Raw genomic sequence first — 27,398 nt, 5'->3', positions numbered from 1 at the left:
CATCTAACAATCTTCAGAAATTCGAGAACTGGGGCACACTTGATGGGGGCCAGGGCTCGGGGCTTTAGCCCCACAGGAGGCATCTGATGGGGCTCGGGACTTCAGCCCTGCTCCTGCTGAAGCTCTGAACCCCTCCTGTCCCCCCCTTGGAAATGGAAATGGGGTCTAGACAATGGAAATTTAATTTTCCCCCTCTTTTTTTTTTAAATTGGCAGATTTTCTTTGCACTGTAACAGTGAGAGAGAAACAGCTTCAAGAGGATGAGTGAACTGGAACAGTTACGGCAAGAAGCGGAGCAACTGCGGAATCAAATCAGAGTAAGAATTACTATTTTCCCAGCCCTTAGTTATCTTGGAGGAAAAACTTGGTGGGAAAAAATGTAGTAGTACATATGTCACTGATGTGTAAGTCATGCAACACTTAACATCTTTTCACATTGGATTAAGTCAATAAAAAGTTCAAAAAGCTTGAAACTCCACCCCTAATTTTCATACATTTATGTCTAGTATTGCAATTTAGTATGATATGGAGTATCACCCAATATTTTGGAGTCTTGTGGTAAGGAGTTACATAACTTCCAAAACCCAGGAACAACGAGAAGTAGTTAAGGACACTGATAATGAAAATTTAACTTTTTTGGACTACTACTAGCCTTTCCACTACTATTGTTCCTGATTGTTAGGTAAAATGCTTGAGCACTGACTGAGAGACGATATCCAGGGTCAGGAATCATGCCTGTGCTCCTTTTCCTTCTCTTCCCATTGAAATTATTTTTCAAATGCGCATCTTCCCTTTCTCCTACTCTGTTTTAATTCAAATTATTCAGCACCAATAAACTGATTTATTGCATGGTATCTAGTGGTCTGTCAAGAAGCTATTGCAGAATACATCAAAAATTCAGTGATAGTTCTCAGTGAAAAATATGTAGGATACCAGTCTTATCTGTGTTTTCTTTCTAAGCATGCAGCATCTACAGACTAGATCCGCGGTTCTCAAACTGTGGGTTGGGATGCCATTTTAATGGGGTCACCAGGGCTGGTGTTGCCTGGGACGGAAGCCCAAGCCAGACTGCCTTGGGCTGAAGATAAAGCTTGAGGGCTTCAGACCAGAGTGGCGGACTCAGATTATAGGCCCCCGTGCCCGGGGCTGAAGCCCTTTGGTGTTGCTTCTCACACCCCTAATACCCGGGCGGGGGGGGGGTTGAGTGGGCTCAGGTTTTGGCCCCCCCCCCTCCTGGGGTTGTGTAGTAATTTTTGTTGTCAGAAGGGGGTCACGGTGCAATGAAGTTTGAGAGTCTTTGGACTAGACCTATGTAGGAATGCTTTATCTGGAGAGACACAAAGGAAGTTTTAGTCCTAGTCAATTTCATTATGTGGTGATTCTACATGTAATTACTGTATATGCTCGATCATAAGCCGATTTGTTTATAAGCCGACCACCCCTCCCCCCCTGCCCCGATGGATAAGTAAACATGGAAAATTTTTATAACCCGTTCATAAACCAACCCTGTAATTCAGGGGTCAGCAAACTTCGGCTCCTGGGCCATCAGGAGAAGCCGCTGGGGGGCCGAGATGGTTTTGTTTACCTCAAGCGTCCGCAGGCACGGAGGTAAACCTAAGTAAACAAAGTGTCCCAGTGCGCCAGCTGCTTACCCTGATGGGCCAGGACAGCAACTGGTGGGGAAATTTTTTTTGAGGGGGAGGCGAGAAGCTGGGAGTCAGAGGAGTAACCCCTGTGACCACCCCCCACATGACCCCACCCCTACGCCGGGACCCCCACACACTCCCCATCCCTTCCCACCTTATCTGCGGAGGGCCAGAGGAGGATGTCTCTGACCTGGCTGGAGCTGCTCCGGCAGGCGGGGCAGCGCAGCGCGGCCGCAGCATGTTCCAGCGGGCTTGGCTGGGTGGCACGGCTGCAACGTGCTCCGGCGTCGTGGCCACAGCCTGCTCTGTGGGGTGGGGCCGAGCAGCATGGCTGCAGCCTGCCAGCCCCGAAGCAGCCAGAGGCTGTGGGGAGAGCAGCGTGGCCAGAAGTGGAGAAACACTGGCCCCACCTCTTCCCTTCTGGCTGTGCTGCCTCTCCTTGCTCCCTCTGTTTGGGGGGAGGGGCTGTGTCCCACCTCTCCTTCTCTATACCTGTTCATAAGCTGACCCCCTTCTCTGGTGCTTCCCTTTTTTACTAAAAAAAAAAAAATTCGGCTTATGAACGTGTATATAAGCACTTTCAACCTGACATCAGTTGTCTTGTGATAATCTGCTGCCTACTCAGTGTTTTGAGCATTGAACTACTGATGAAGATATTGTCCATGTGCTGTGCATTTGCCATGCATTAATTGTTTTTTTTGGGGGAAAAAGGCTTGTAGTAGCACATTTAGGGCTCTTTTGAGACTGACTGTTCAAGGTTATCTGGGGGAGAGTTCTGTGTCCTTTAACTTTCCCAATATGTATTCAAAAGTAAGGTCAAGGCCAGTTAATGTCAGGAGAGTTACAGCACTAAGGACTCTCCCTAGCTGACCTCAGCAATTTGGTTCAATTTAGCCATTATTTTAATTTAATCTTACATTAGCACTCTAGTGTACTAAGTGCTGCACAAATGTTGATGTAAATATAATGTTTCAATTTCTTCTCCAAATGACATGCCTTGGAAGTATCTGCCCCATTGCAGTTGGGCCTGATGTAGTCAGTCTCATCTTATAGGAAATCGCATTGGGTGAGGAGTGAGACTGGTGTGGTGCAGAATACCTACTGAGCAATTACTTGGCCAGTGGAACAGGTAGACCTCTCAGGAATGTCCTCACAAGAATGTCCTGTGGAGCTAGGAAGCCAGCAGGATTTTTTATATGGAGACTTAACTTTACTGAATTGGGTAAAATGGATTTAGTAAGACCTATGTCTCTGGGCCCCACATCTGCAATTGGAGCCTGGCAGATGTACCTCTGCATCCATGACAAGCACCACTGAAGTCAGTAGGGCTCTATATTGGCATTGGTGTTGGCTTGCATGGCTCAAATTGCAGGATTGGGGGCCTTATAAAATTAGTCACAATATATTAAAGAAATAAAAAAACGTAATTTTGTATTACTATACACTACTGTTGTCTGTCCTTCAAGTTCGAAGATATCACTGATTGGTTTGGTTTCTGTGAACACGTGAGTGGCTGATTAGGCCAGTTTGAGCTTTGAACTGTCTGTGGCACACTGAACACAAAATACTGCTATGGGTTACTTGATTAACAGCGGACATGCTGCTGTTGCCATGTTTATGCTGCTGGCGCTTCTCTGCCTCAGCAGTTCTCCTCTGCTCATAGACTGTAGCTCTAGTATGGAATGAGGCTTCACCGGGTAGAATGATCATGAGCGAGATCTTCCCAAAACTCAGGGTCAATGTTGAAACACCTCAAAGATAACTTGAGAGAGTCCTTGAAACATTTCTTCTGGCCTAGTTAATAGCTTGTAATGTTTCCAGTTCAGGTCACATTGCACAATCTGGTCAGTTTTTAAGAAAATAATTAGACAGACTAATATTTCAGTTAGGTGAGGGGGTCAATCTTGCTTACTTGTTAAATCAGTTTAAATTTTTCTTTCTAAGTTCTTGCTCTGAATTTTGGTTTGGGAGTGTAGGACACAGTAGTTCTTATTTTGATGTACTGCTGATGGTAAACATGATATAATGTCCTAATTCTAAATGACCATTTTTTGATTGCTCACATAGTTTGTGTTTCTAGTAAGAGAATAGCAAATACACATTTTCATTAGTTATTTTTCAACCTTCTCCAAATAAACCAAAATGTAGGTGTAGATTTAGATGAGGGGCATTGCAAAGTGTTTCAAAGATGAGGCTCTTACATCTTCACAGGTTCTTTTTTTGTTATAAATGCTAAACCACCTCTCTCAAAAAACTGGTCCATAGGATGTACGGGACTGTTAAAATAAATGGATTTACTATGTGTATCTGTAATTTGGGCTTCCTTAGCATCACATTTATTTTACATATAAACATCCTAGATATGTAAATATTGGTGGTACTTTTCCCCCCAAATTTTTTACGGTTCCCATTGGTTTAATGGATGCCAGTTGCTAGAGCTAGAAGGAGAGGGCTAGGCAGCCTATTTTAGTTGAAAGTTATTCTCTCGCTAAATTCTTTCTTTAAAAAACAAACAAAATCTAGCCAAAACATCAGTCCTCACCAATGGATTAATAGAGGTGGAGGAGATGCGATGAATCAAATAATAAAATGTACAAGAAGCAAGAATGCTTTGTGTTTGAATGCTCATATCCCCCAAATGTCTTGTTTGAATTGCCTCAGACTTTCAAATATTTTAGCCTAGCATAACTTTGTCTATGAAATTGCAGGTAGGTTAATGTACTTCTGGCAAAACTGAGTCGTAGAACAGGATTGTGATGAGACTTGTTTAATCCTCTCTAGAGAGTGAATAGATCATATAGATATAATGAAGGCTGTCTTGGTTACTTGCAAACCTTTTTATGTTTTGGGATATCTGAGATTCTTTAAAAATGTTATACCAGTCTTGTATCCTAAATCAGTGGATTAAAGATATTTAAATTAGCAGCATCCTAAATTAGAATCAATTGCAGCACATAAGGTTCAATTTTGACATTAAATCTATAATGGGGTCTTGGTGCTAATTTGGGCACTACCAAAATGTATATATTTGCACACACAAAACAGTGTTAGGGTTTTAAAGTCTAGCAATCAAACCCTGTGAAATATCAGAATTAAGGTTGTCTGTCTCTGTGTGTATGCATCATGATGATAGGGGATCATATAATTAGACTAGCTTTTTCACAAGATCCTTGCCTTATTTAGTGCATAGGACTGTGTTAGCTTTGGGGATGAATTATGTTTGTGGTAGTGAAAGCAGCTGTTGTCTGCAGGATGCCTGCCTCATTTGTCATAGAAATTTGGAAGGTGTGTAGTGAATGAGGCAGGAGGTTGAAGGAACAGTCTTATGGTTATGGCAGTTAAATACTGCCCTGGAGAATTGGATTCTATACCAGCACACTGCACTACAGAGTTACTATCTGATACTGGCCTAATCACTTAAACCAAATTTTTCACTGGTGGTCACTAATTGTGTTACTTATTTTCTAAGAACCCAAAGTGAGACCCTGGGGTCTGATTTGCAGATGTGCTGAGCAGTCATAGCTACAACTGAACTCAATATTAGCTGAGCCTTGAACATGTAAGGTGCTATATCAGGGGTTCTCAAACTTGGGGGTTGGGACCCCTCAGGAGGTCGCAAGGTTACATGGGGGGCGTCACGAGCTGTCAGCCTCCACCCCAAAACCCACTTTGCCTCCAGCATTTATAATGGGGTTAAATGTATAAAAAAGTGTTTTTAATGTATAAGGGGGTCACACTCAGAGACTTGCTATGTGAAAAGGGGTCACCAGTACAAAGGTTTGAGAACCACTGTGCTATATAATGCTAATTACTCTGAGAAAACAGGCCGTAGGCATTGCAAATTGGACACCCAAAATTAATGGACACTTCTGAGTTTAATCTCTCTGTGCCTCAGTTCCCCATCTGTAAAATGGACATTATACCTTCACCTCACTTTATGGGTGTTGTGAAAATAAATTTATATCTGTGAAGCATTCAGATACTATAGTGATAAGCACCATAGAAAAGTCCATGAGAAAATTAATAATTCTGTATTCAAACCCTTTTCTGAATAGTGTGCAGTAAATAAGGCACAGGACAACACATTGAACACTGAAGAGAACCACATATGGAATAGCTTCTCATTCAGTGATCACTATGCACTGAACGAGGCAGGGGTCTAGTGGGGAAAAAATAGTATGTGATCACGTCATTAAAGACTGTGTCATAATGTGTACGCACAAGGACAGGAAACCTTAATTCTGACACTTCCTAACTTTTGAGTTCCTGACTTTGCAACTTTAACTTTTAATAGCTTTTATATACAATTACTTAAGTTTTTAAAAGTGGATTTTGTTTTTTGTTTTTTTGTGTTTGGTACGTGAAATCATATTGACATCCCCATGGGTCACCAGCAGGATGTGAGCCTTTAGATGCATAGCACAGATCTCTGCTTCTTGAGTAACAAAGTAACCCATAGCAGTGTAACTTGCTGACAGCAGGGGCTGTTGACTTGTGAATCATGGGTTCCATTGCAGGTTCTACAGGGAGTGTTCTCCACAAGCCTGCCCTCTTCTGTCCCTGTCTTGACCTGCCCCCCTTTCTGACCCAGGCTCTTCTTCCCAGTCTCTTCACATAGCCAACCCCAGTCTCTATTTCAGTGCTTCTCATCTGGTTCCCAGTTCATACTCCTCACCCCAATCTCCCCTGGTGGCCTGGCCCAGCCACCTCCAATCTGTTTGTCAGTTCCCTCTTACCATCACCCCCCTGCCCCCAGCACTGTCCCCAAGATCCTAGTCCTGGGCTTTGTCTACCCTAGTACCTTTGTCGACAAGCGGTGTGGAGTTAAAAAAACCCCACCATCAGATTTCAAACCCTTGCTTCAAAGTATGGAGGTTTTAGAACTTCTCAATGAAATGGTTGTAAGAATTTATTTAACATGGTCAAAACTTAAATGTAATTTTTTCCTTAACCTTGTTCTCAAACAGCTGGACCTTTTTGCTGAAAGGTAGACAGATAGATAAATAAAATTCAGCCTGAGGCAGTCTGGAAATCTACAGCCTGAACTATTAAAATTCAGCAAAGTTATAAGCAACGGAAGAACAAAGGTTTAAGGTTGTCTGACCCATCCCATTATAGCTAGAGGTGGTGCTGCCAAATTTTGCTATTATATTAATTTAAAAAAAAAAAAACAGTTCTGGCCTAGTTAAAAGATCGCATCCAAAATAAACTTAGTGTTGAGCCTCTTCAGCTGTTGCAACTAAACGATGAATTTAATTGCTCAGCTTTAATATCCAGTGTATTTCTTCTTGTGAGTGAAAGGATGCCTAAACACTAAGGGATTTGTTGTTTGATATTTTAAACAGTTTCTGATTCAAGATGTCAACATTTTATAAATATTTCTGCAGTTCAGACACTGTAAGAAATTGATTGAGGTGACCTAATCACCTCTTGAGCTTGTTTTTGGAAAGAAAACTATTAAGAGCAGCTAGTGTCAGTTACCTTACTTTGTTTTGTTTTTGAAGTAGGAAGTAAAAATGTACCAACTAAATTTAAAAGAACATTATTAAGGTTGCAAAGTAAACAATTGAGAAGCTAGAAAATGCCAGAACTAAGATAGGCATTGAAACAGTCACTAATTACATAACCACATACTTTCTTTCCCCTCATTCAGTCCATCCTGTCCTGGAGATGAATCAGGGTTGTGCAGTGAAAGTGACTGTCTGTGTGTATTATACCTGCTTTATTTACTGTGGAAGTTGGAAGGTGTCTAGTGAATAATGTAGGGGGGGTGCAGGAAAAGAGAGGGTTCTTAATGCAGTTGCATGTTGCTCTGGAGAATTGGATTCTATCCCTGCCTTTGCCACTGAGTTCCTATCTGATACTGGACTAGTCATTTAAACTAGACTTTTCACACATGGTCACTAATTAAATGTGTTCATCATTTTCTGGGTTCCTAAAGTGAGACCCTGGGATCTGAATTGCAGAAGTACTGAGTGCTCACAGCTGCAACTGAAGTCAGTGGGAGCTGTGCTTTGAACATATGAAGTGCTATATAATGCTAAGTTCTCTGAAAAATCTGATCCTATGACTCTCAAATTGGGCACCCAAAAAACAGTGGACACTTTGACCTTAATCTCTCTGCCTCAACTCCCCATGTGTAAAATGGAGTAATACCCTCTCACCTCATGTGGATTTTGTAAAAATAAATTCATTATAATGATGAGCACCATAGGAAAAACCCACAAGGAAATTGATCATTATGTTTTCAGATCAAAGGATGAATAGTGTGCAGTAAATAAGACATGGGGCCACACAGAACAATGAGGAGAAAACAAAATATTGAATAGCTTCCTCATTCACTGTGCACTGAATGAAGCAGGGATGCTGTGGAAAAAGTAGTTTGTGCTCATGTAATTGAAGATATGGTGCATACACACAAGGCGATTTTGCTCATTGAGGGATGGGTGGGGGATGGGGTTACTGTACTGGTACAAAGCATTACCTTTACAGGAGCAAGCTGCATCCACACTAGGAGTGCTTTGCTAGCTATTCTAGTGTGTTGTACTGGCAAAACACTCGTAGTTTGGATGCAGCTTATAACTGGAAAAGCATAACTATACTATGTATCTTATTCCAGGCTCCCAATTCCCTTACCTACCCACCCCAAATGAAGTAAGTCTATACCAGCAAAAGCACAGTTTTGCTAGTATAACTGTCTGCACCAAAGCCTTCTACCAGCACAGCTATGTCTGTCAGGGGTGCAATGTGGTGTGGTCCTTGACTGATACAGTTGTGCTGGCCCTAATCACTTTTTCACCTTTGCCAGTGTTTTGTCTTCTCCCCTGTTCTTATCTTATTTAGTCCACATTTTGGATTCTTACCCAAATACTACATGATGAAGGGGCTACTCTAAAGTGTTTTTGGATTCACCACTTAGCACTTGACATATAGGCAGAGTAGTACAGCATGAAAACAAGAGGCCGTCCAACAAGATTGCAAAGAGGTTGACTTGGAACTTGTCTAGGTATAAATTACATGTAAGCAAGTATGGCAGCTATTTTCTGTTGCAGTACTTCAGATTTCTTGGACACCATAACTTGTTCACATGAATGGAGTGGGAATACTGAACATAAGGATTCTTGCATACTTTTTTTAAACAGTGAATCTTTGTTTTCCAACAGATTTTGAAAAAGTCTTAGTGTAAAATAACTTTTCTATAGGTAACATTTTCAGTTGATGTACACTGTTACTGTGTTCAAGAGTCATATTAATTGTTCCTTTTTCTGTTTCAGGATGCCAGAAAAGCATGTAGTGATACAACTCTTGCTCAGGTATATCATTATTTTTATATTGGGAAGTAACCCCTACAAGGCAATCGGTTTCTTGAGTGATTATAGCATGCCTGGTATGGTGGCTGAAAAAGACGAAGTGCAACAACTCTTGAAGTACATTGCTTAGTGCACTATTTACAATTATGAAATTGATACAATAATTAAAGAGGATGGGGAAAAAAAGCTAAGGCCTTTACAGGTATTATTTGCAGCCAGTCAAAAAGCTCTAAAGCCATGAGACACCTACATACATCAGAAATGCCTTGGATAGATTTCTTTATTATATATTATATTAAATATACATCTTTTCCATAATTCCCCTTTTTAAATATTTAATGAAACTGTATGGCATAACGGTTTGGCTTTGAGAGTTGCTCCCAACTAGCTATGTATAAAATGTCCATTTTATTGGGAAACTGAAGTTTTTCATTTAAAATCCAGGTCTGGGCTTGTAGGTGGCAGTTGTCAGACTACTGAAAAATGACACTGGAATAAATACTAAATGCTCATTTTCTTCTAGGGCTGTTATTGTGAGGGTGTGAATTGTCAACTTCCATAAAGCTTTAATGTAAAAATAAAGTTCACACCTAATACATACAGAAGCTCCATCTACAGAGTGTCTGAAACAGTCTGAAACATCTAGAGTAGCGACCATTATTAAGTTCACTGTCACTGATACCCTGATTTTCTTGCAAAACCTTTTGTCTGGCAACACTATCACATCATTGTGCACTCTTTCTGTGGAAACAGTAGTCCCTGTTGTATGTCCAAATTCTAGTAGTGCAAAATATTTATGTTCCTGGCAGTTTGAGTGTTGTACACATTTATGACCATCTCGGAGATACAGAATAATTGTTTGGTTTGTGTTTTTTCCTGTTCAGATCACCACAAGTCTGGACTCAGTGGGTCGAATCCAAATGCGAACAAGACGTACACTGAGAGGTCACTTAGCTAAAATTTATGCTATGCACTGGGGATCTGATTCAAGGTTTGTACAAGTGATTCTTGAACTTGGAGGCAGAGGGATCCCTTTTCTAGCTCTTGAAAGAATTGTAGGCTTACTAGAGAGAGACAAGGTGTGTGAGGTAATATCTTTTGTTGGACCAACTTCTGTTGGTGAAAGAGACAAGATTTCAAGCTTTTTCAGAGCTCTTCAGGTCTGGGAGAGGTACTTAAAAGGCTTGTCTTCACATACAAAGCTACAATGGCACAGCTTCACTGCTGTAGCACTTCCGTGAAGATGCTGCTATGCCAATGGGAGAGCTTTTCCTGTTGGCGTAGTTAATCTACCTCTGTGAGAGCTGGTAGTTATGTCGATAGGAGAAGCTCGCCCATTGACCGCGCTGTCTACAGCGGGGATTAGGTCAATATAGTTTTACCAATATAAATCTGCAGTGTAGATCTGGCTAGATTGTCACGGCTAAATACAAGTTGGAACAGATTGTTAAGCATAAGTAGTTATCACATTGTAAGAGACCACAATGAAGTTGGCAGTTAACACGTCTGCAGGTATAGGACAAAGAAGGGTTATTCAGTCAAAGATTGTTGTAATGAGCCATACATCCATTGTCTTTATTGAGTTTGTCTATTACAAGAAAATCCAGACATCTTGTGGGACCACTCTGGGTATGTCTACACTCCAGTTAAAAACCCACAGCTGGTCGGTGCCAGCTGGCTCGGGCTAAAGCGCTGTTTAATTGCGCTGTAGATGTGCCTGAGCCCGAAAGTCTACGCCAAAATTAAACAGCCCCTCAGCCTGAATCAGTTGGCACAGGCCAGATGCGGGTGTCTAATTGCAGTGTAGACATACTTTCAGTCTTCAGACGCTTTTGAGGGCCATAGATCATAGCAGTTTATGAGAAATGTTTATACTATCGCTTTCCTTTTTAAAGCCAGTTATAATCATACAGAAATAATGAAAAGGGAAATCATTTTATTTTCCACAAGCATTTTGTCTAGTCTTTCAGATGGTCTGTTACAGATTCTTCAAATCTGAAAGCCTGGTGTAGGGTGACACTTAACTTCAGAATTCTTTTCCCTTACACTATGAAAGGTCATGTAGCTTGAAATGGTTGATTTAGTGCAAATGTATTTTAAGTTAATAGAACACTGTAAGGACATGGAATAACAATATTTTTCAGTGAATTAAAATGTGTGTTTTGTAAATCACAATAATAAATGTAGACGGCCATGTTGTGCTGCAGCTAATTCAGTATATTTCTGATTATTAGTATAAGAAATTCATCAAAAGAATTGACAAATAATCCAAATAAGATTTAAATACATGCATAATGTGTTAGATTGATTCATTGGAAGTTTTTATCAAAAACCCTTCAAAATATCTACAGTGTCCTCCCCTCTGCCAAAAGGTATATGTAAATGAAGAAAACAGATGCGACTTTTTCATTAGTTCTGATGGAACAAAAGAGTGATGCTGGAAGGCTTCTTAAATATAAAATAACTCCTTCCAAAAAGTTTTTTGAACAACCAATAGCCATCTCAACATATGGTGGCATTCCAGAGGCTAATTATACCTGGTGATATTGTGTTCTGGCATGTCTAGACCAGGAGTATCTATACTACATTTATGATACTAAAACACTGAATCTGAAGGATACAAGCAACCAGTAGGGAGAGGTTATAAAATTTGTAAATAGCTTGAGCAGTTTTAAATGTCAGTTATTCTAGCTTGTTTTAATAGTGGAAGTTTATCCATGGATTCAGGTAAGATTTTTCTAGCAAGCAGCACGTTGTTCTTTGCAGCTGTCCAGCAACATTTGGCCTTAGAAAGTTTAAAAATAGACAAAAGGAGAAAATGAAAAGGCTTTTCTGAATTATTTGACATTCATGCATCTTGTCTATTTTGAAATTAAGTATGAGACAAGAAGTTAACATGTTTATATTTCTGTTTTGTGGTTATCTTTAGGCTACTAGTCAGCGCTTCCCAAGATGGAAAATTAATTATTTGGGATAGTTATACAACAAATAAGGTAGAGTTGTTTATAATCCATATTGGTAATCTGTACGCAAGTGACACTTTTGTTTTAGTTCCTTCTTTCTGTAACACTTTTCTTTTAGTTGGACTGGCTCCATCCCTTTTTCCTGTTGAAGTTTTAACTAGCTTGCTTCCATTTTTTTTTTTATATCCAGCTTTTTATTCAAAGTGCATTTTAGCTTGGGTAATGTCTGTTTCTATATGTTGAGCCTTTGCTTCTATTCACTGTAGCTCGCTTGCTGGAAGAAAATAATACTTAGGTTTTTTTATAACCCTCTGATAACTAGCTCTGAGATCACTGGTAGGGTGTGCTGCAGAAGTAATGTGGTTAGCATGGGATCCCTTGGAAGCTTAGTAGTGCTCCGGGTATTCATTGACCAAGCATTTGCATGTGTGTCGGGTGGGGAATCTTTCTAAGGAGTTTTAATAATTAACTCCTTGTTACTCTTGTTTTGCAACTGTACACCCTACTTGTGCTGTGTTTCTGTCGCACATGCTCTGCTATTCTGTTGCAGAAACACACAACCCCAGGGTTTACAGAGAATTAATATAAATCCATTATAATAGATGTTTAGCTCCTTGGGACAAAGAAAGTGAGAAATCTTGATCAAACGAGGAAGGACGGGTGCAGCTCCTCTGCTGATGGCAACTGGCATAGCTTCATTGGTGGAGCCATGCCAGTCTACCCCAGTTGAGGTTCTGGCTCAGGAAGACAAACTGGAGGGAGGAATTTGAATAGAATGAAACCTGCTGCATGTTTAATTAGTAATCCTTAATTTCAGAATAGCTCTGATACTATAAAAACGATTGCACTGAACTTGCACACATCTAACCAGGCGACCATTTTTTCCATCCCTTAAGTAAATATTCAGCAGAAATTGAAGTGTGTTTAAAATCAGATTCTTTATTAGTTAGATATCCCACTATCTTATTTAGTAGCATCTGCTGCAATGCTAAAGCAGTATAGCAGATAACTAGATGCAGAAGGTTGGACAAGAATGGCTGTGGTTGAGTGTGACTGCCTAAAATCTGGTGTAGTTCTAATATGCCTTGTCTCTCTGTAGATGCATGCCATTCCTTTGAGATCTTCCTGGGTGATGACCTGTGCATATGCTCCTTCTGGCAACTATGTCGCTTGTGGTGGATTGGACAACATCTGTTCCATATATAATTTGAAAACCAGAGAGGGCAATGTGAGAGTGAGCAGAGAGTTACCAGGGCATACAGGTCAGCTGCATTTTGCATTTATTTTTCTTTACTGTTAGTCAAAGTATAACAGTCCCAAGCCTGCATTGTTCACAGCATGCCCTAAAGTGAAAACAAGTGTGAACAATTTGCAAAATGGAATATAGTCTGATCTTGGTTTTGATCAGATTTAGGAATCACTTTTTGTATGTCACTCATTTTGCCTTTATCAGTCTTAATGCTAAATTCTGTGTTCATTTAGTTCTGCCAAAGAGATACTACCACTATCTGAGCAAATGGAGCAGTACGCACTCCGGTGAATTTGGCTTCTGTACTGCTATTTTTAAAATACAAGTAGCATCAAGTGGTGGTTATTGTGTGACATACTGAGAAGGTTTTTTGGATAACTTTTACTGGGACAGTAGGATATGAAATTGACATCTGTCATTATTCTGTTCCTAGGATACTTGTCCTGCTGTCGTTTTCTAGATGACAACCAAATTGTTACAAGTTCAGGGGACACCACCTGGTGAGTTTTGAGGGTAGTTGGTGGTTTTTTTGTTTTTTTTCAGTGCTTTGATTGTTTTTAAGCTAAACTTGTAGAGAGACCCCATTGTATTGCTGAAATACATCTGTTTTATCTGCAGTGCTCTTTGGGACATTGAAACTGGTCAACAGACCACCACCTTCACTGGGCATACCGGAGATGTGATGAGTTTATCCCTAAGTCCAGACATGAGGACTTTTGTTTCTGGTGCCTGTGATGCCTCCTCCAAGCTTTGGGATATTCGCGATGGAATGTGCAGGCAGTCTTTCACAGGACATGTATCTGATATTAACGCAGTTTGTGTAAGTGAGCATTTCTGTTTACAAATGGAGAGCGAGGAGACAATAAGTGTAGATGTAAGATATCAATTTATAATCTAGTTTTCAAAACAGGGTGGAGAGTCGTCAAGTCTCTGATTTGGCCACTTAAAATGAATATAGTTTCTTAGAATCTGAGATCTTGATAAGACCAACCGCCTGCAATCTAGTTCATGACTATTAACCATATCTAGAGGATATGTATGATTAAGTGATCTTGGAACAATTCAGACTGTCCTCATTTAGTCTAAGTTGTCATAATGGTTTGCTGCTCTGTCCATCGTTACCTGCTTGACCTCCTTTTGCTTCATAATACTTTATCTTTGCGTGATTGGATACGTCCATTTACAGTAAGTGTGTGTATGTCTTGTGCACCAGTGCTGGAGAATTTTCCCTAGCAGCACCAGTGGAGGTGGCTGCTCCTGTGCTGTGATGTCCCTCATGTTCTGAGTGGAGTATAAAGTGGAAGAGCTGCCCCGCCCTTCATTCAGTTCCTTATTGCAGTTGGTCAGAGCATGCTGTCAGCTTGTTACTTCTCCAAATGATCTTGTTCCTTATGATCTCCTTCTTTGAGAAGGTAACACATTTTTTTAGATAAAAGAAACGCAGTGGATCTAATTTACCTCTATTTCAGTAAGGCATTTGATATGGTTCCACATGGGGAATTATTAGTTAAATTGGAAAAGATGGGGATCAATATGAAAATTGAAAAGTGGATAAGGAGCTGGTTAAAGGGGAGACTACAGTGGGTTATACTGAAAGGTGAACTGTCAGGCTGGAGGGAGGTTACTAGTGGAGTTGCTCAGGGATCAGTTTTGGGACCAATCTTATTTAATCTTTTTATTACTGACCTTGGTACAAAAAGTGGGAGTGTGCTAATAAAATTTGCGGATGACGCACAGCTGGGAGGTATTGCCAATACAGAAAAGGACCGGGATATTATACAGGAAGATCTGGATGACCTTGTAAACTGGAGTAATAGCAATAGGATGAAATTTAATAGTGAAAAGTGCAAGGCCATGCATTTAGGGATTAATAACAAGAATTTTTGTTATAAGCTGGGGATGCATCTGTTGGAAGTAACAGAGGAGAAGGACCTCGGAGTATTGGTTGATCACAGGATTATGAGCCGCCAATGTGATATGGCCATGAAAAAAGCTAATGCGGTCTTGGGAGGCATTAGGCAAGATATTTCCAGTAGAGATAAGGAGGTGTCAGTACGGTTATACAAGGCACTTGTAAGACCTCATGTGGAGTACTGTGTGCAGTTCTGGTCTACCATGTTTAAGAAGGATGAATTCAAACTGGAACAGATGCAGAGAAGGACTACTAGGATGATCCAAGGAATGGAAAACTTGCCTTATGAAAGGAGACTCAAAGAGCTGGGCTTGTTTAGCCTAACCAGAAGAAGGCTGAGGGGAGATATGATTGTTCTCTATAAATATATCAGAGGGATAAATACCAGGGAGAGAGAGGAATTATTTAAGCTCAGTACCAGTGTGGACACAAGAACAAATGGATATAAACTGGCCATCTGGAAGTTTCTACTTGAAATTAGACACAGGTTTCTAACCATCAGAGTAGTGAAGTTCTGGAACAGCCTTCCAAGGGGAGCAGTGGGGACAAAAGACATATCTAGCTTCAAGACTAAGCTTGATAAGTTTATGATGGGGATGGTACGATGGTATAGTCTAAATTTTGGCAATTAATTGATCTTTGATTATTAGAGATAAATATACTCAATGGCCTGTGATGGGATGTTAGACGTGGTGGGATCTGAGTTACTACAGAGAATTCTTTCCTGGGTGTCTGGCTGGTGAGTCTTGCCTACATGCTCAGGGTCTAGCTGAACGCCATATTTGGGGTCAGAAAGGAATTTTCCTCCAGGGCAGATTGGCAGAGGCCCTGGGGGTTTTTCGCCTTCCTCTGCAGCATGGGGTATGGGTCACTTGCTGGAGGATTCTCTGCACCTTGAAGTCTTTAAACCATGATTTGAGGACTTCAGTGGCTCAGACATAGGTTAGGGGTTTATTACGGGAGTGAGTGGGTGAGATTCTGCAGCCTGCATTGTGCAGGAGGTCAGACTGAACGATCATAATGGTCCCTTCCGACGTTAAAGTCTACGACTCTAAATGAGCTCTTAGTGGTTCCCATTTTTGGACCTCTTGGACCCCTTTTACTTTTTTATTATTTATCTGTTGTTCAGACTCTCAGTGGACTTTGGGCTCAGCCTGATACTGGAGGAGGGTGGGGAAGAGAGTCAGTGTCCCCCAATGTCAAGCCCTGCTCCAGGTGTCAAAGCCAGTGCCTGTGAGTGATCCTCACTCTCACTGTTTGAAGCGTTTGGATGAGTCACATCAGGAACGTGTGTCTGATTTGCCTGGGCTTCAAGAGAAGAACTAAGAAGCAAAGAGAAGAGCATCTCAGGTGCATCCTCATGGAGGCTGCCCTTTGCCCAGCATCAGAACTACCTCTGTGGATAGAGGGAGTTCCTCAATCACTCCATCCAGGAGTGTTCCCCAGTCTTACCTGTGGACAGACAGGAGGAGATCCCCCTCCCCAAGCAGTCCTCAAAGAGGTAACGGTGCTTGGAGTGCCCTCAGCCTCTGAAGCTGAAGAGAAGGACAACTTCATGTCAAAGTACTCAGTATGGGATTTCTCAACCTCAGAGGCTAGCCACGTCGGTATTGAGGGTAGAGTGCGTCCTTTGGCCCCTTGCTTCCCGCTATCTCATTTTATTGGTTCTCGCCGAGCAGAACTGTTGACTTCAGTTCATGTGCCAGGACTGGTGAGGGTGGCTGCTTCCTCAGCACAAACAGTGGAGCTACCACCCTTGCTCACAGTAGGTCAAAGGCCCATATCAGTACCAGCCACCCCGGAGGTGTACACAGCTTCATAGGATCTGCTGAGCATCTCTGTACCACCCTCACAGATCATTTAGACCGACAGCACTTTGGGGCTGTTGCACGTGGTGGCTTCCACATTGGGGGACTGTTATGGCGCCAGGTTCGGTGCGGCTTCCGTTAATCCCTATGCCAGCTCCAAGACCAATGGTAACTGCTCTGCCTCAGCGCATCGTCCTGATAGCCAGGAAGCTTCAGGATGGCTGCTGGTACTGAATGCTTGTTGTAGATCACTTCCCCCATCTCTGGTACCGCTCCACCCTGGCCTTTGGAGTACTCCTGCTTCTCCTCAGTCTGAAGTGGGTTCTGATGTCTCCCACTTCAGGGAAACCAGGGATTGTTCCCACTCTCATAGGAGTCATCCTGCCAAGAGTAGATCAAAGGAATGGGAGGGCCTGGTCTAGGCATAAGTGGCCTCCAGTACCATACCAGCTCCATCATTGGCCCTACTGGGTACAGTGGGGGATGCCTACGGCATCTAGATCTTTGTCTCCACTGCAGTACAAAAATTAATCCTAGAGAAGGGAAGTGTCCATCACTGACAAACTATCAGAAAGCTTATGCTTAAATAAATTTGTTAGTCTCTAGGGTGCCACAAGTACTCCTGTTCTTTTTGCGGATACAGACTAACACGGCTGCTACTCTGAAACCATCAGAAGTCAGGCAACCACTATTCTATGGAAGCCTATCCCAGAGGGGAGAAGTATGTCCACGAGATACTCACAGGCTGCTTGATACTGGTCTTCAGCTGCTTTGGACAGTCCTTCTGCATTGGAAGCTTAAGACCAGCAGCAGGAAGTTCTAGCCTGCCTCTTCTGAACACCTCGTCATCTTCTCAGAAAGAGGCCATGAGAAGAGAAGACAGTGTTCCACATCAACAATCAAGAGTTGTCAAATCAAACAGCATGTGCCAGGAGGCAATCAAGGCTGTGGAACATCTGCATATGGAATTCCCTGACTCTCAGAGCATCACACCTACCAGGGATTCAGAATGCCTTAGCGAACTGACCAAGCAAGTCATTCAGCTTGGATCGTGAATGGCCTCTCAACCTGGCTATTCTAAGATCAGTATTTCAAATAGGGAGAGTGCCATCAGTGGACTTATTCTCAAGCTGTCAGAACAGGAAGTACTCTCTTCTGTTTTGAAGGTGGACTAAAGCCCCAGGTCCATCACAGGCCTGGTCTACACTGTGGCGGGGGGTGTCGATGTAAGATACGCAACTTCAGCTACAGGAATACCTCCCATCCTCACGGTGCAGGATCGACGTCCGCGGCTCCCCTGTCGACTCCACTACCGCCGCTCGCTCCGGTGGAGTTCCGGAGTCGACAGGGAACGCGTTTGGGGATCAATATATCACGTCTAGATGAGACGTGATATATCGATCCCCGATAAATCGATAAGCTACTCGCCGATACGGCGGGTAGTCTGGATGTACCCTCAGATATGCTTCTCTTACCCTGGGTCAAGGGTCTGCTCTATGCCTACCCTTCCATGCTTCTGATTCCCAAGGTTATTTTTCAAGCTGAAGCAAGAGTGAGGGAAAATGATACTGCACCAGTCTGGGCAAGGCAGCCATGGTTCTTGGACGTCTGCAAGTTGTCTGTCAGGGAACCTCTACCCCTGCCTTTAGGGTCTATTTTCAGCTATCCATCTCCTATGCGGATCGAATGAGAGTGTCCTGTAACATTGTAGTGACTATCCAAGTGGATCACCAGCTGTGTTTTCATGTGCTTACAAGAACAACGGCATAATGCCTTCTCTGTGTTTCTCAAACTGGGGTTGCCGCTTGTGTAGGGAAAGCCCCTGGTGGACCGGGCCGGTTTGTTTACCTGCCCCATCCACAGATCTGGCCGATTGCGGCTCCCCCTGGCCGTGGTTCGCTGCTGCAGGCCAATGGGAGCTGCTGGAAGCGGCGGCCAGTAAGTCCCTCGGCCCGCGCCGCTTCCAGCAGCGGTGAACCGTGGCCAGTGGGAGCCACGATCGGACGGACCTGCGGACGGGGCAGGTAAACAAACCGGCCCGGCCCGCCAGGGGCTTTCCGTACACAAGCGGCGACCCCTGTTTGAGAAACACTGCCATAACACCTTCTGAAAAGTGCTGTCTGAATTCAGCCAGAGCAGACTCAGTTCTGAAGTATTTCTGGGAAGCATCGATATTGTGAACATCTGCAGAGAGGCAACGTGGTCTTCAGTCCACATCTTCGCTAGATATTATGTGATTACTACTACGTCAAGCGAAGACACAAATGTGGGGAAAGCAGTTTGGCAGTCCCTCTTCTGATGAGAATCCTAGTCCCAGCTGTGTTGGAAACTACATGGGAGTCTCCTAGTGTAATGGGCACGTGCAGTCGCTTGAAAAGGGTATTCTTTGCAGCAGCTCTTTTGAGATGTCTTGCGTATGTTCTTTACGTGACCCACCCTCCTTCCCCAGTGCATTGGAGTCTCTCGTCTGAGGGCTTGTCTGCACTTGAAATGCTACAGTGGCACAGCTGCAGAGGCACTTCAAGTATAGATACTACTTACGCCAGTGGGAGGGATTCTCCCATCAGCATAGGTAATCCCCCTCCATGAGAGGCAATAGCTAGGCTTCCCTCAACCTAGCACTGTCTACACTGGGGGTTAGGTTGGCTTAACTACGTTACTCAGGGGTTTGGATTTTTCACATCACTGAGCGACATAGCTAGGTTGACCTCACTCTTTGGTGTACACCAGACGGAAAATGATGCAGTATGAAGGTACTGAAGGTAGGCTGGGCTGGCTCCACCCTGGTAAACCCTCCACTCAGGGTACACGGGATGTGAGGGTGCAGGTGTGACCACTCCTGTGGGTATCTCTAGGGAAAACTCTCTGGCACTGATGCATGAGACGTGTAATGGACATATGCAACATATATCAAAACCACAAGTTACAAGAAGGTAAGTAACTGGTTTTTTTAAGTAGTAAAACTTCAAGATGGAGTCAATTCTCAAACTTTTATGTTAACCATTGTGTATTTGGATTTCCTGTAGAAAAGGGCATCTTTAAACTCTGGAAACCAGCAGTGAAACTAGTGTTTAAAAATGCTACTCTTGGAAAAGCTTTGTAATGTTTCTAAACTGGAGTGTATTTCCTCTGTTTGTCTCAACCACATTTTATGTTCTGATCAACAGGACACAAAATCTGTTTAATGGGTAATGAAATCTAAACCTACATTGCATCTTTTTTATAAACACTGCAAATTCTTACATCTCTGGAATACCAGCAGCATGGTCTGTGGAGAAATGCAGCCCATACGCTTGGGTCTAATCCTGAGATGTGCTTGGTACCTTTCACTGACATTTAAATCAATGAGGTGCTTAACACAGATTATTTAGTAGGTGTGAATTTTGGAGGCTGAAGTGCTAGCTTGCAGTCCCCTGTTTTGATCCAAGCAGCCTGATGGACCAGCTCAGGATGGAACATTGTGTACAGGGGACAGTCTCCATGGCTTATTCAAAAGAAAAAAATGGCTGTGTTCCACTCCATGAGATGTGTGGAAATTATGGAAATTAGCTGCATCCCTGTCTCTTGACATTTGCCAATTGGCTGGACAAAGTTTGAATGCACCTGCCTTTGGTCAGTGCTGTGCTACAAGTGTTGAACACAATTGTGTGCGCACAATAGTTGCATTTTATTAAAAATCCATTTTGATGTTTTTTTTCCTGTGCTCATGAATTTGTGCTGTATCTGAGTATCTCAGTAAAGACAATCTCTACATGTCGTTTTTGAAACAGTGCATGAGCAACACTTTTCTGGGGTCAAACTCCTGTCTCATTTTCATTTCCAGTTCTTCCCCAATGGACATGCATTTGCGACTGGTTCTGATGATGCCACTTGTCGACTCTTTGACCTGCGTGCAGATCAGGAGTTAATGATGTACTCCCATGACAATATCATCTGTGGAATCACTTCTGTAGCCTTCTCAAAAAGTGGTCGTCTCTTGCTAGCCGGCTATGATGACTTCAACTGCAATGTGTGGGATACTCTGAAGGGAGAGAGAGCAGGTTGGTAAATGGTATCTGCAGTGAGTTGCAGTTCTTCTTTAGCAGGATCTCAACATGGAACACATTCCACTTTCTGTAACTTTTAAACGTAAAACTAGTTCACTGGTAGTCAGTGATGATACCTGCGCGTGCTGCTGAATTGTGAAATCTCTTCTTCCTTTTCTCAACGTAAAGGTTTACTTTTGGATTTGTATCCCTATTTTCTTGCATTTTATTTTTTCATATTTTCTGATCTGGTAATAGTGATGTTTAGAAAAGGCATATGAGGTTTTCTGTTGTGTACAGTAAGTGGTTTTGTGTCTGGTTTTGGTTATAGACATTGTCAGCACCTTTGATTTATTTATTTACTTTATTATAGAATATACAGCAGGTTTAAAACAAATAAAAGGAAGTTCTTCACGCAGCGCACAGTCAACTTGTGGAACTCCTTACCTGAGGATGTTGTGAAGGCTAGGACTATAACAATGTTTAAAAGGGAACTGGATAAATTCATGGTGGCTAAGTCCATAAATGGCTATTAGCCAGGATGGGTAAGAATGGTGTCCCTAGCCTCTGTTCGTCAGAGGGTGGAGATGGATTGCAGGAGATAGATCACTTCATCATTGCCTGTTAGGTTCACTCCCTCTGGGGCACCTGGCATTGGCCACTGTCAGTAGACAGATACTGGGCTAGATGGACCTTTGGTCTGACCCAGTACGGCTGTTCTTATGTACTGGGAAAATCCAAATGCAAAATAGTTAAAATATTTGGTTCAAGGGTTCAGAACTTCCCAAGATAGGAGCTAATTCATAATGTTGGAGAGCTAATATTGCTTTTAAGATAAAACATAGAGGGAGGATACTTCTGTCACTTAACCACTCTTAAAAACAAACAAACAACCTCTTCCAGGATGTCTTGAGGTGAATTTAACCTGAAAAGTAATGTACAAAACTTGAAAAGCTTCAGCTGTTAACTTCCTCCATCTTCTCTTCCAGGTGTCCTTGCTGGCCATGACAACCGTGTCAGCTGTTTAGGTGTTACTGATGATGGCATGGCTGTAGCTACAGGGTCTTGGGACAGTTTTCTCAGAATCTGGAATTAACTGGGAGACAAACATGTACATTCTCCACTGAGATCTGGAGAGATCAATGCTGCAGCCTATAGCTGTGAAATAACATTTCTACCTTGTATTTGCAGGTGAAGTTTTTCTATTCACTGATTATTACACAAAAAGGCTTTCTGTAAACTAGAAAAAAAATCAAGTGAAGAAATAGGGGTGGGGGTGGAGAAATCACTGACTTTTAAAAAGGGGCCAGGCCAGCACACATAATCATGGTGACTGAGAAACTAAGAGCCAGTCTTTTTTGTTTTTGGTGGTTTGGTTAGATTGTCCTCGAGGGATTTCTGCTTGTGCTCAAAGTCTGCTAATTCTGTACTTTTTTTGTACATAACAGAATATACACATTATAGCAGCCAATCATGTAACATTTGTCTGTATGTAAAGAAATATGTTTGCATTTTTTAAGGAACTACATTTATAGCTTTGCATTTAACCTGAGATGTCACTTCTGAGTTTTGTAGTGGATGAACTAGATTGCTGTTTTAAATGCTTTTGTGAATTTACTGTAGATAAAGTGAAGCCAATGGTATGTATGTGTTTTTATAATGGAAGGCATTTGAATTACTACTTTTTTTTTTTGTTTTTAAAAAGGCCCTGATGACCGTGGGTAATACCTAGCGCCTTACTTATTCACTTCTAGACCTATTTGTCTATTTAAGCATGGGGATTACTCCTTCCAGCCAGTGGTTCCTGGTTCATCCATCAGCAGCCATGGCCTCCAAGCACCAAGAGAATGTTAATGCCATTAGGTGTGTGTATATAGATATAATATATATATAAAAAAATAAGGTTTTAACATGCTGGCATCAGAAGAACAGAGTACATAAGTCAGGTAACACATTACTGTCTCTAAGTGGGTGAGTGCTTTTTCCTTTTGACAGTGGATTTGTAAATGAGAGGATTCTAATCCACTGCAAACTCCAGCTGCTATGCACTAGCAAGGTGATATTCTAGCATGGAGTTGACTGAATAGATTGTGTACACTTTTACAATTTCTTCAAAGTTGCTGTTCAACTACTACAGCAAATGAAGAGATTTAAGAGGGTTTCTCTATGAAGGCTTCCTACGGATGGCTTAGGAAGTACAGTGAATCCCTTACTAGAACTGCAAAGTTAGAGGTTCACGCTAATATTTCACAGCAGAACATGCTTGTCTTGTGTAATGGTTGAAGTGACCATGTTATCTACAATGAACAATAACCTTTTTGATAATCTCTATGATCCCTCTAAAAACATTGTGCTCTAAATTTAAAATCCTGCTAGTTCATTTACAACCGCAGTGGTCTGTGCTTAGGCATCTTATTAGATGCCAGTCTGCAAACTGACAGTAAATAGTCATTTCCTTTTATATGCCTGATCTTGATATGATTCACTTATAAAATGGAAGGCACTGAGAGCACTTGAGCTAGTAAGCATTTTCTTATTGTGTAGGTATATGACAAATCATGTGACTCAGACCCATTTGAAACTACCCGTGAAGATCACTTAACTCTGGTGCTGGCTGCGTGTCCATGTTTGTGATGGATGTCCCTTGGGGAATCTGAGTTGGGTATGAAAGTACCTGATACTTTCAGAAAAGGGCCATTCTCTGTTGGCTTCTCGTGATTTATTTTAAATGTGTGTATTTAAACAAATTACCATAAAGCTGAAAGTTAATGTTAATCTGCTGCCCCCACCTGAAGGTGCGAGGTGTCCAAATGTCCCTGGGTCAGTTTGTGAACATAAGTGCCCAGCATTTTGTAATATGAAGAGAGATTATTGCTGAGACCACTGTTTGTGACGTTTCTACCACTTGTAATTCTAATTTCATTACTTCCGGACTGTGCCTGTAAATATGCCATGTTTACAATGGTGGAGGTGCCAATAAATGTGCCAACTGTAGTAAATTCAGTATCCGTTAAAAAGCACATCCCGTGCTGGAGCAGTATACACTTACTAAAGGCAGATTATGGTGTAGGACCAAAATCATGTTATGCTGTAGATCACAGAAACTCATTTGCATTTTCTTTTCAGCAAGATTATTTTGTTTTCTGATCTGTTTGCAGTAACAGAATTATTTATGGAATATTTGTATCTTTTCCCAAGAGGGCAGCTCTTTGAGGTCAGGCAGAACACTTGATATTTTTTAATGGTGCCGTTGATTTTTAAACTTGCAGCTGCTTCTGGTTTGAGTGAATCATTCTGAAAATTTGCTAGTAAACTCTTAGAGGAAAAATTTAAATTACTAAATAGTTTCTCATTTAAGGTGCATCTTGAAGTGACTTCCTAGTTGCCAGTGTTGTAAAGAGACTTCCCATACTTGCAATTAAATATCATAAACGATTTCCCTTTATACTGCGGGATAGATGTTTGCTGTCTAACTAAGTAAATCAGGTTTCTAAAAGAGTAACATGGGATGTCAACACCTGAGGAAATATTTAACTCCTGGGGCGAATGTACCCCAAAATAGTGGCTACTGTTGGAGTCCTGGTATAAGTCTGTTTGGATTGTTTGCTTTTTTTAAAGCATTTATAATAGTGGGACATTACATTATTACATCTTCAACTGAGGCCATATAATGAGCCTATCTGAGCAATTTCAGTTTTTTTAAGCATTGCTTATGGGTGAATTTTCATGATGGTACACTCATTAAGATAGAGCTTAATTGCAGCTTAATTTTAACCCAGGCACCAAATCCCATCTTCTGCTATAAGCCACCATTTGCAGGTTTTACTTGAAAGCTTTCATCCAGACTCCTGCATCTCAAACAAAATGTCTCCATGGGTATTTTTAGACTAAAAGATGATGTATACCTGTAGCTTAAGATAAGCTCAGATATGCAGGTTAGTGTAGTTTCTAACCGTTCACGTGATGGTGAACCAGTTTAATACAGGTAGTGTATTTTACAGCACAATAGGGTACACATTAAACTGTTGTGAAAAGTTTACCACTGCCAAACTGTAGAGCTATCTTAATTCCAAATATGTTATGTGGTTACAAAAATATTTACTAGATTTTGGAATTAGTAATATTTAGTACTAAAAACAGTTAGACCATTGTGCCAAAAATTTGTAATTGATAGGAAAGTAACCTTTTTTCCAGGTTTCGTTCTAATATTAAATCCATGTTTAAATGTACTTTAAAAGAAGTGGTATAGCACAAAGGTAGTTGGTTGAAGCTGTAACTTACAAACTGGAACTATGTGCCTCATATGAAATTACAGATTAATTCAGGTACAGCTGCTGTCCACTTTAAAGGCTGATTAGCTTTATGGTGAAGGATACTGATCAAGCAGATTTCCAGTTTGAACTTGCTCCCAGGTGTACTCAGCCTTTATCACTTTATTAGTAAAAATACTGGGTGAGATTCTAGAAACCACAAAAAGCTTTGGCATGGCATTGTGCTAATGTACATTCACTTAGTATGGGTAATGCGTGTACCTTCTTTCAACCATCTCTAGACTTTTTTCTCCTAAACTGTCATTACCATCTGCCTTGCTGAATGTCACATACTATTAAGTATCTGAAGAACTGCTGGTTCAATAGTCCATTTGGAGTAGAAAAACTCTTTCAAATACTTTCTTCTGAGGAGAGAGGTTGACCCTGATATGGCAGTGCTGAATTGACATACCAGCTAGTCCTCATGTGCATACTATAATAACTCTTTAATTCAGTTAATGTAACCACTTGTCCTATCATGAAGTTCACATTACTTTGGGGGGGGGGGGGAGGGGAAGATGTTGTGAAAAACATTCCAAGAGTGCTTAGTCTTTCCTCGTTGAGGACACTGTCACCTCCACTAGATTTAGTGCTGTGCTTTAAAATGTTGGTGAGAATAGGTATTGGCTAATTCAAATAGTTGATATGAAATGGTTGTGTAGCAGAATGACAGATTTTGAGATAGCATTTCCTGTAAAAGTAATTAAGCATGGGTTGATGGTGCACTTTGTATACAGTAATCTGGCATGCATGCTGGTAAAACTACTTCCTACACTTCAGAGGCACCACAAGCCTTTTTATCCAATTGCTGGTTGTGTAAAATACATGCAGAATGTTAATGCAGTGTTGTTATGGTAAATGTGTGAACAGTGTTAATAATTGATTATAACAGATTAAATGTGCCTGACATTCTTATACCACACAGTATGTTTAGGTTTTGACTAATATGGACTTCAGTGGAATAGTCTTAGATATTTCAAGCCTTTGTTTTACTTACACAATGGTGCTCTATTTGTTTCTCCTTTTTTAAAAAAAAAGCATCTGAACACTTGTACTACATATTACATCCAAAGGAGTCCAAAACTAATTTCTTTTCAACATGCTTGACTCTTAGTTTGGCACTTAGCGCTGATTGCCCAGCATTTCTCATCTAATGGTTTTAATTTTACTTTCACTTGTTGCTGACTACTTTGATGGAAAACTTCAGTAATGTTACCAATTATGAAGTGATTCTGCACTGCCTTTGGATTGTGTGTGTATTCAGAAACAGTCTTAAAGCTTTTATTTAAGCTAATTCAAAACAAGGACTTGTGCCACTTGTTCTATGACAGGGGTGATGTATAGACTTCCCTGTTTTAAAAAAAATCACTTGCTATGAACTCTGTTTATAGCGTCTCTCCCCCCCAAAATGGATCTTTTCTTTGTATTTGTACAGTGGCTCAGTGAAAGATGTTGCCATGAGTTGATATTGTAACCAATAAACAAGTGCTTTTAACCAGACTTGCTGGGCTGTGTGTATTTATTTATTTAGCAACCTTCCTTTTACCTTGGCAATCTTCCAAAAATGAATGCATCAGAAACCCTGCAGGGAAGGCCTACACAAGGCCTTGCGAGTGGGCAAGCAGTGGGTGAGGGAGGGGGGCTGAGTAGGCAAGTAGGTGAGCTGGGGGACTGAGCAGGTGGCCAGGTGAAGGGGCAGGAGTGGTGAGTCAGTGGCTGATCTGGCTTCCATCCCCTCTCCAAGGGTTGCAGCTGTCTGCCTTCCTCAGTCATGCCTCATTCATTCAACAGGGCAACTGATTATAAGATCTTCCCCCAACTTTGTACTGTCTTTTTGCTAGAAGTAGAATAATTAAGGTAAAAGAAAACTACCTTAGGGGCCAGCTATAACATTACCAAGGTTCAATATCACTGTTTTGGTGGGGCAGCGCTAGAGAAAGAGGGTTTGTTTCCAGGGGGCTAGGTGGCAGGTTCAGCCCTCAGCTGTTTTCTTTGAAGTAATACAGCCCTCGCAGCTTTGAGTTTGCACCAGCCCCTACAGCAGGCCTGCACGAGTTGTATTTGAGGGGATTTTCCTACTAACATTTCCAGCATACATTTACAAGTGTATTTATGCTATACCTTAAGGAACTTTTAACATTTATGGCTTAATCATTCCAAGACAAATTTTGACAC

At 41.5% G+C, this 27,398-nt stretch overlaps 1 protein-coding gene across 1 annotated transcript in view; it reads left to right on the top strand.

Annotated features, from left to right (window-relative positions):
- Nucleotides 1–26,723, top strand: part of GNB4 (G protein subunit beta 4) — a 119,586-nt gene extending 92,863 nt beyond the window's left edge. The window contains exons 2-10 of the mRNA XM_045029879.1: nt 216–317; nt 8,921–8,959; nt 9,841–9,947; nt 11,886–11,949; nt 13,019–13,181; nt 13,602–13,668; nt 13,787–13,988; nt 20,712–20,928; nt 21,903–26,723. Of these exons, the coding sequence (XP_044885814.1) occupies nt 261–317; nt 8,921–8,959; nt 9,841–9,947; nt 11,886–11,949; nt 13,019–13,181; nt 13,602–13,668; nt 13,787–13,988; nt 20,712–20,928; nt 21,903–22,009 (1,023 nt within the window). The 5' untranslated portion in view covers nt 216–260 and the 3' untranslated portion in view covers nt 22,010–26,723. The remainder of the gene's footprint in view (nt 1–215; nt 318–8,920; nt 8,960–9,840; nt 9,948–11,885; nt 11,950–13,018; nt 13,182–13,601; nt 13,669–13,786; nt 13,989–20,711; nt 20,929–21,902) is intronic.
- The last annotated feature ends 675 nt before the right edge of the window (nt 26,724–27,398 follow it).

This window comes from Mauremys mutica, chromosome 9 (genome assembly GCF_020497125.1).
Source record: "Mauremys mutica isolate MM-2020 ecotype Southern chromosome 9, ASM2049712v1, whole genome shotgun sequence".
Taxonomy (NCBI): domain Eukaryota; kingdom Metazoa; phylum Chordata; order Testudines; family Geoemydidae; genus Mauremys; species Mauremys mutica.
This window is presented reverse-complemented; position numbering and strand designations above follow the sequence as displayed.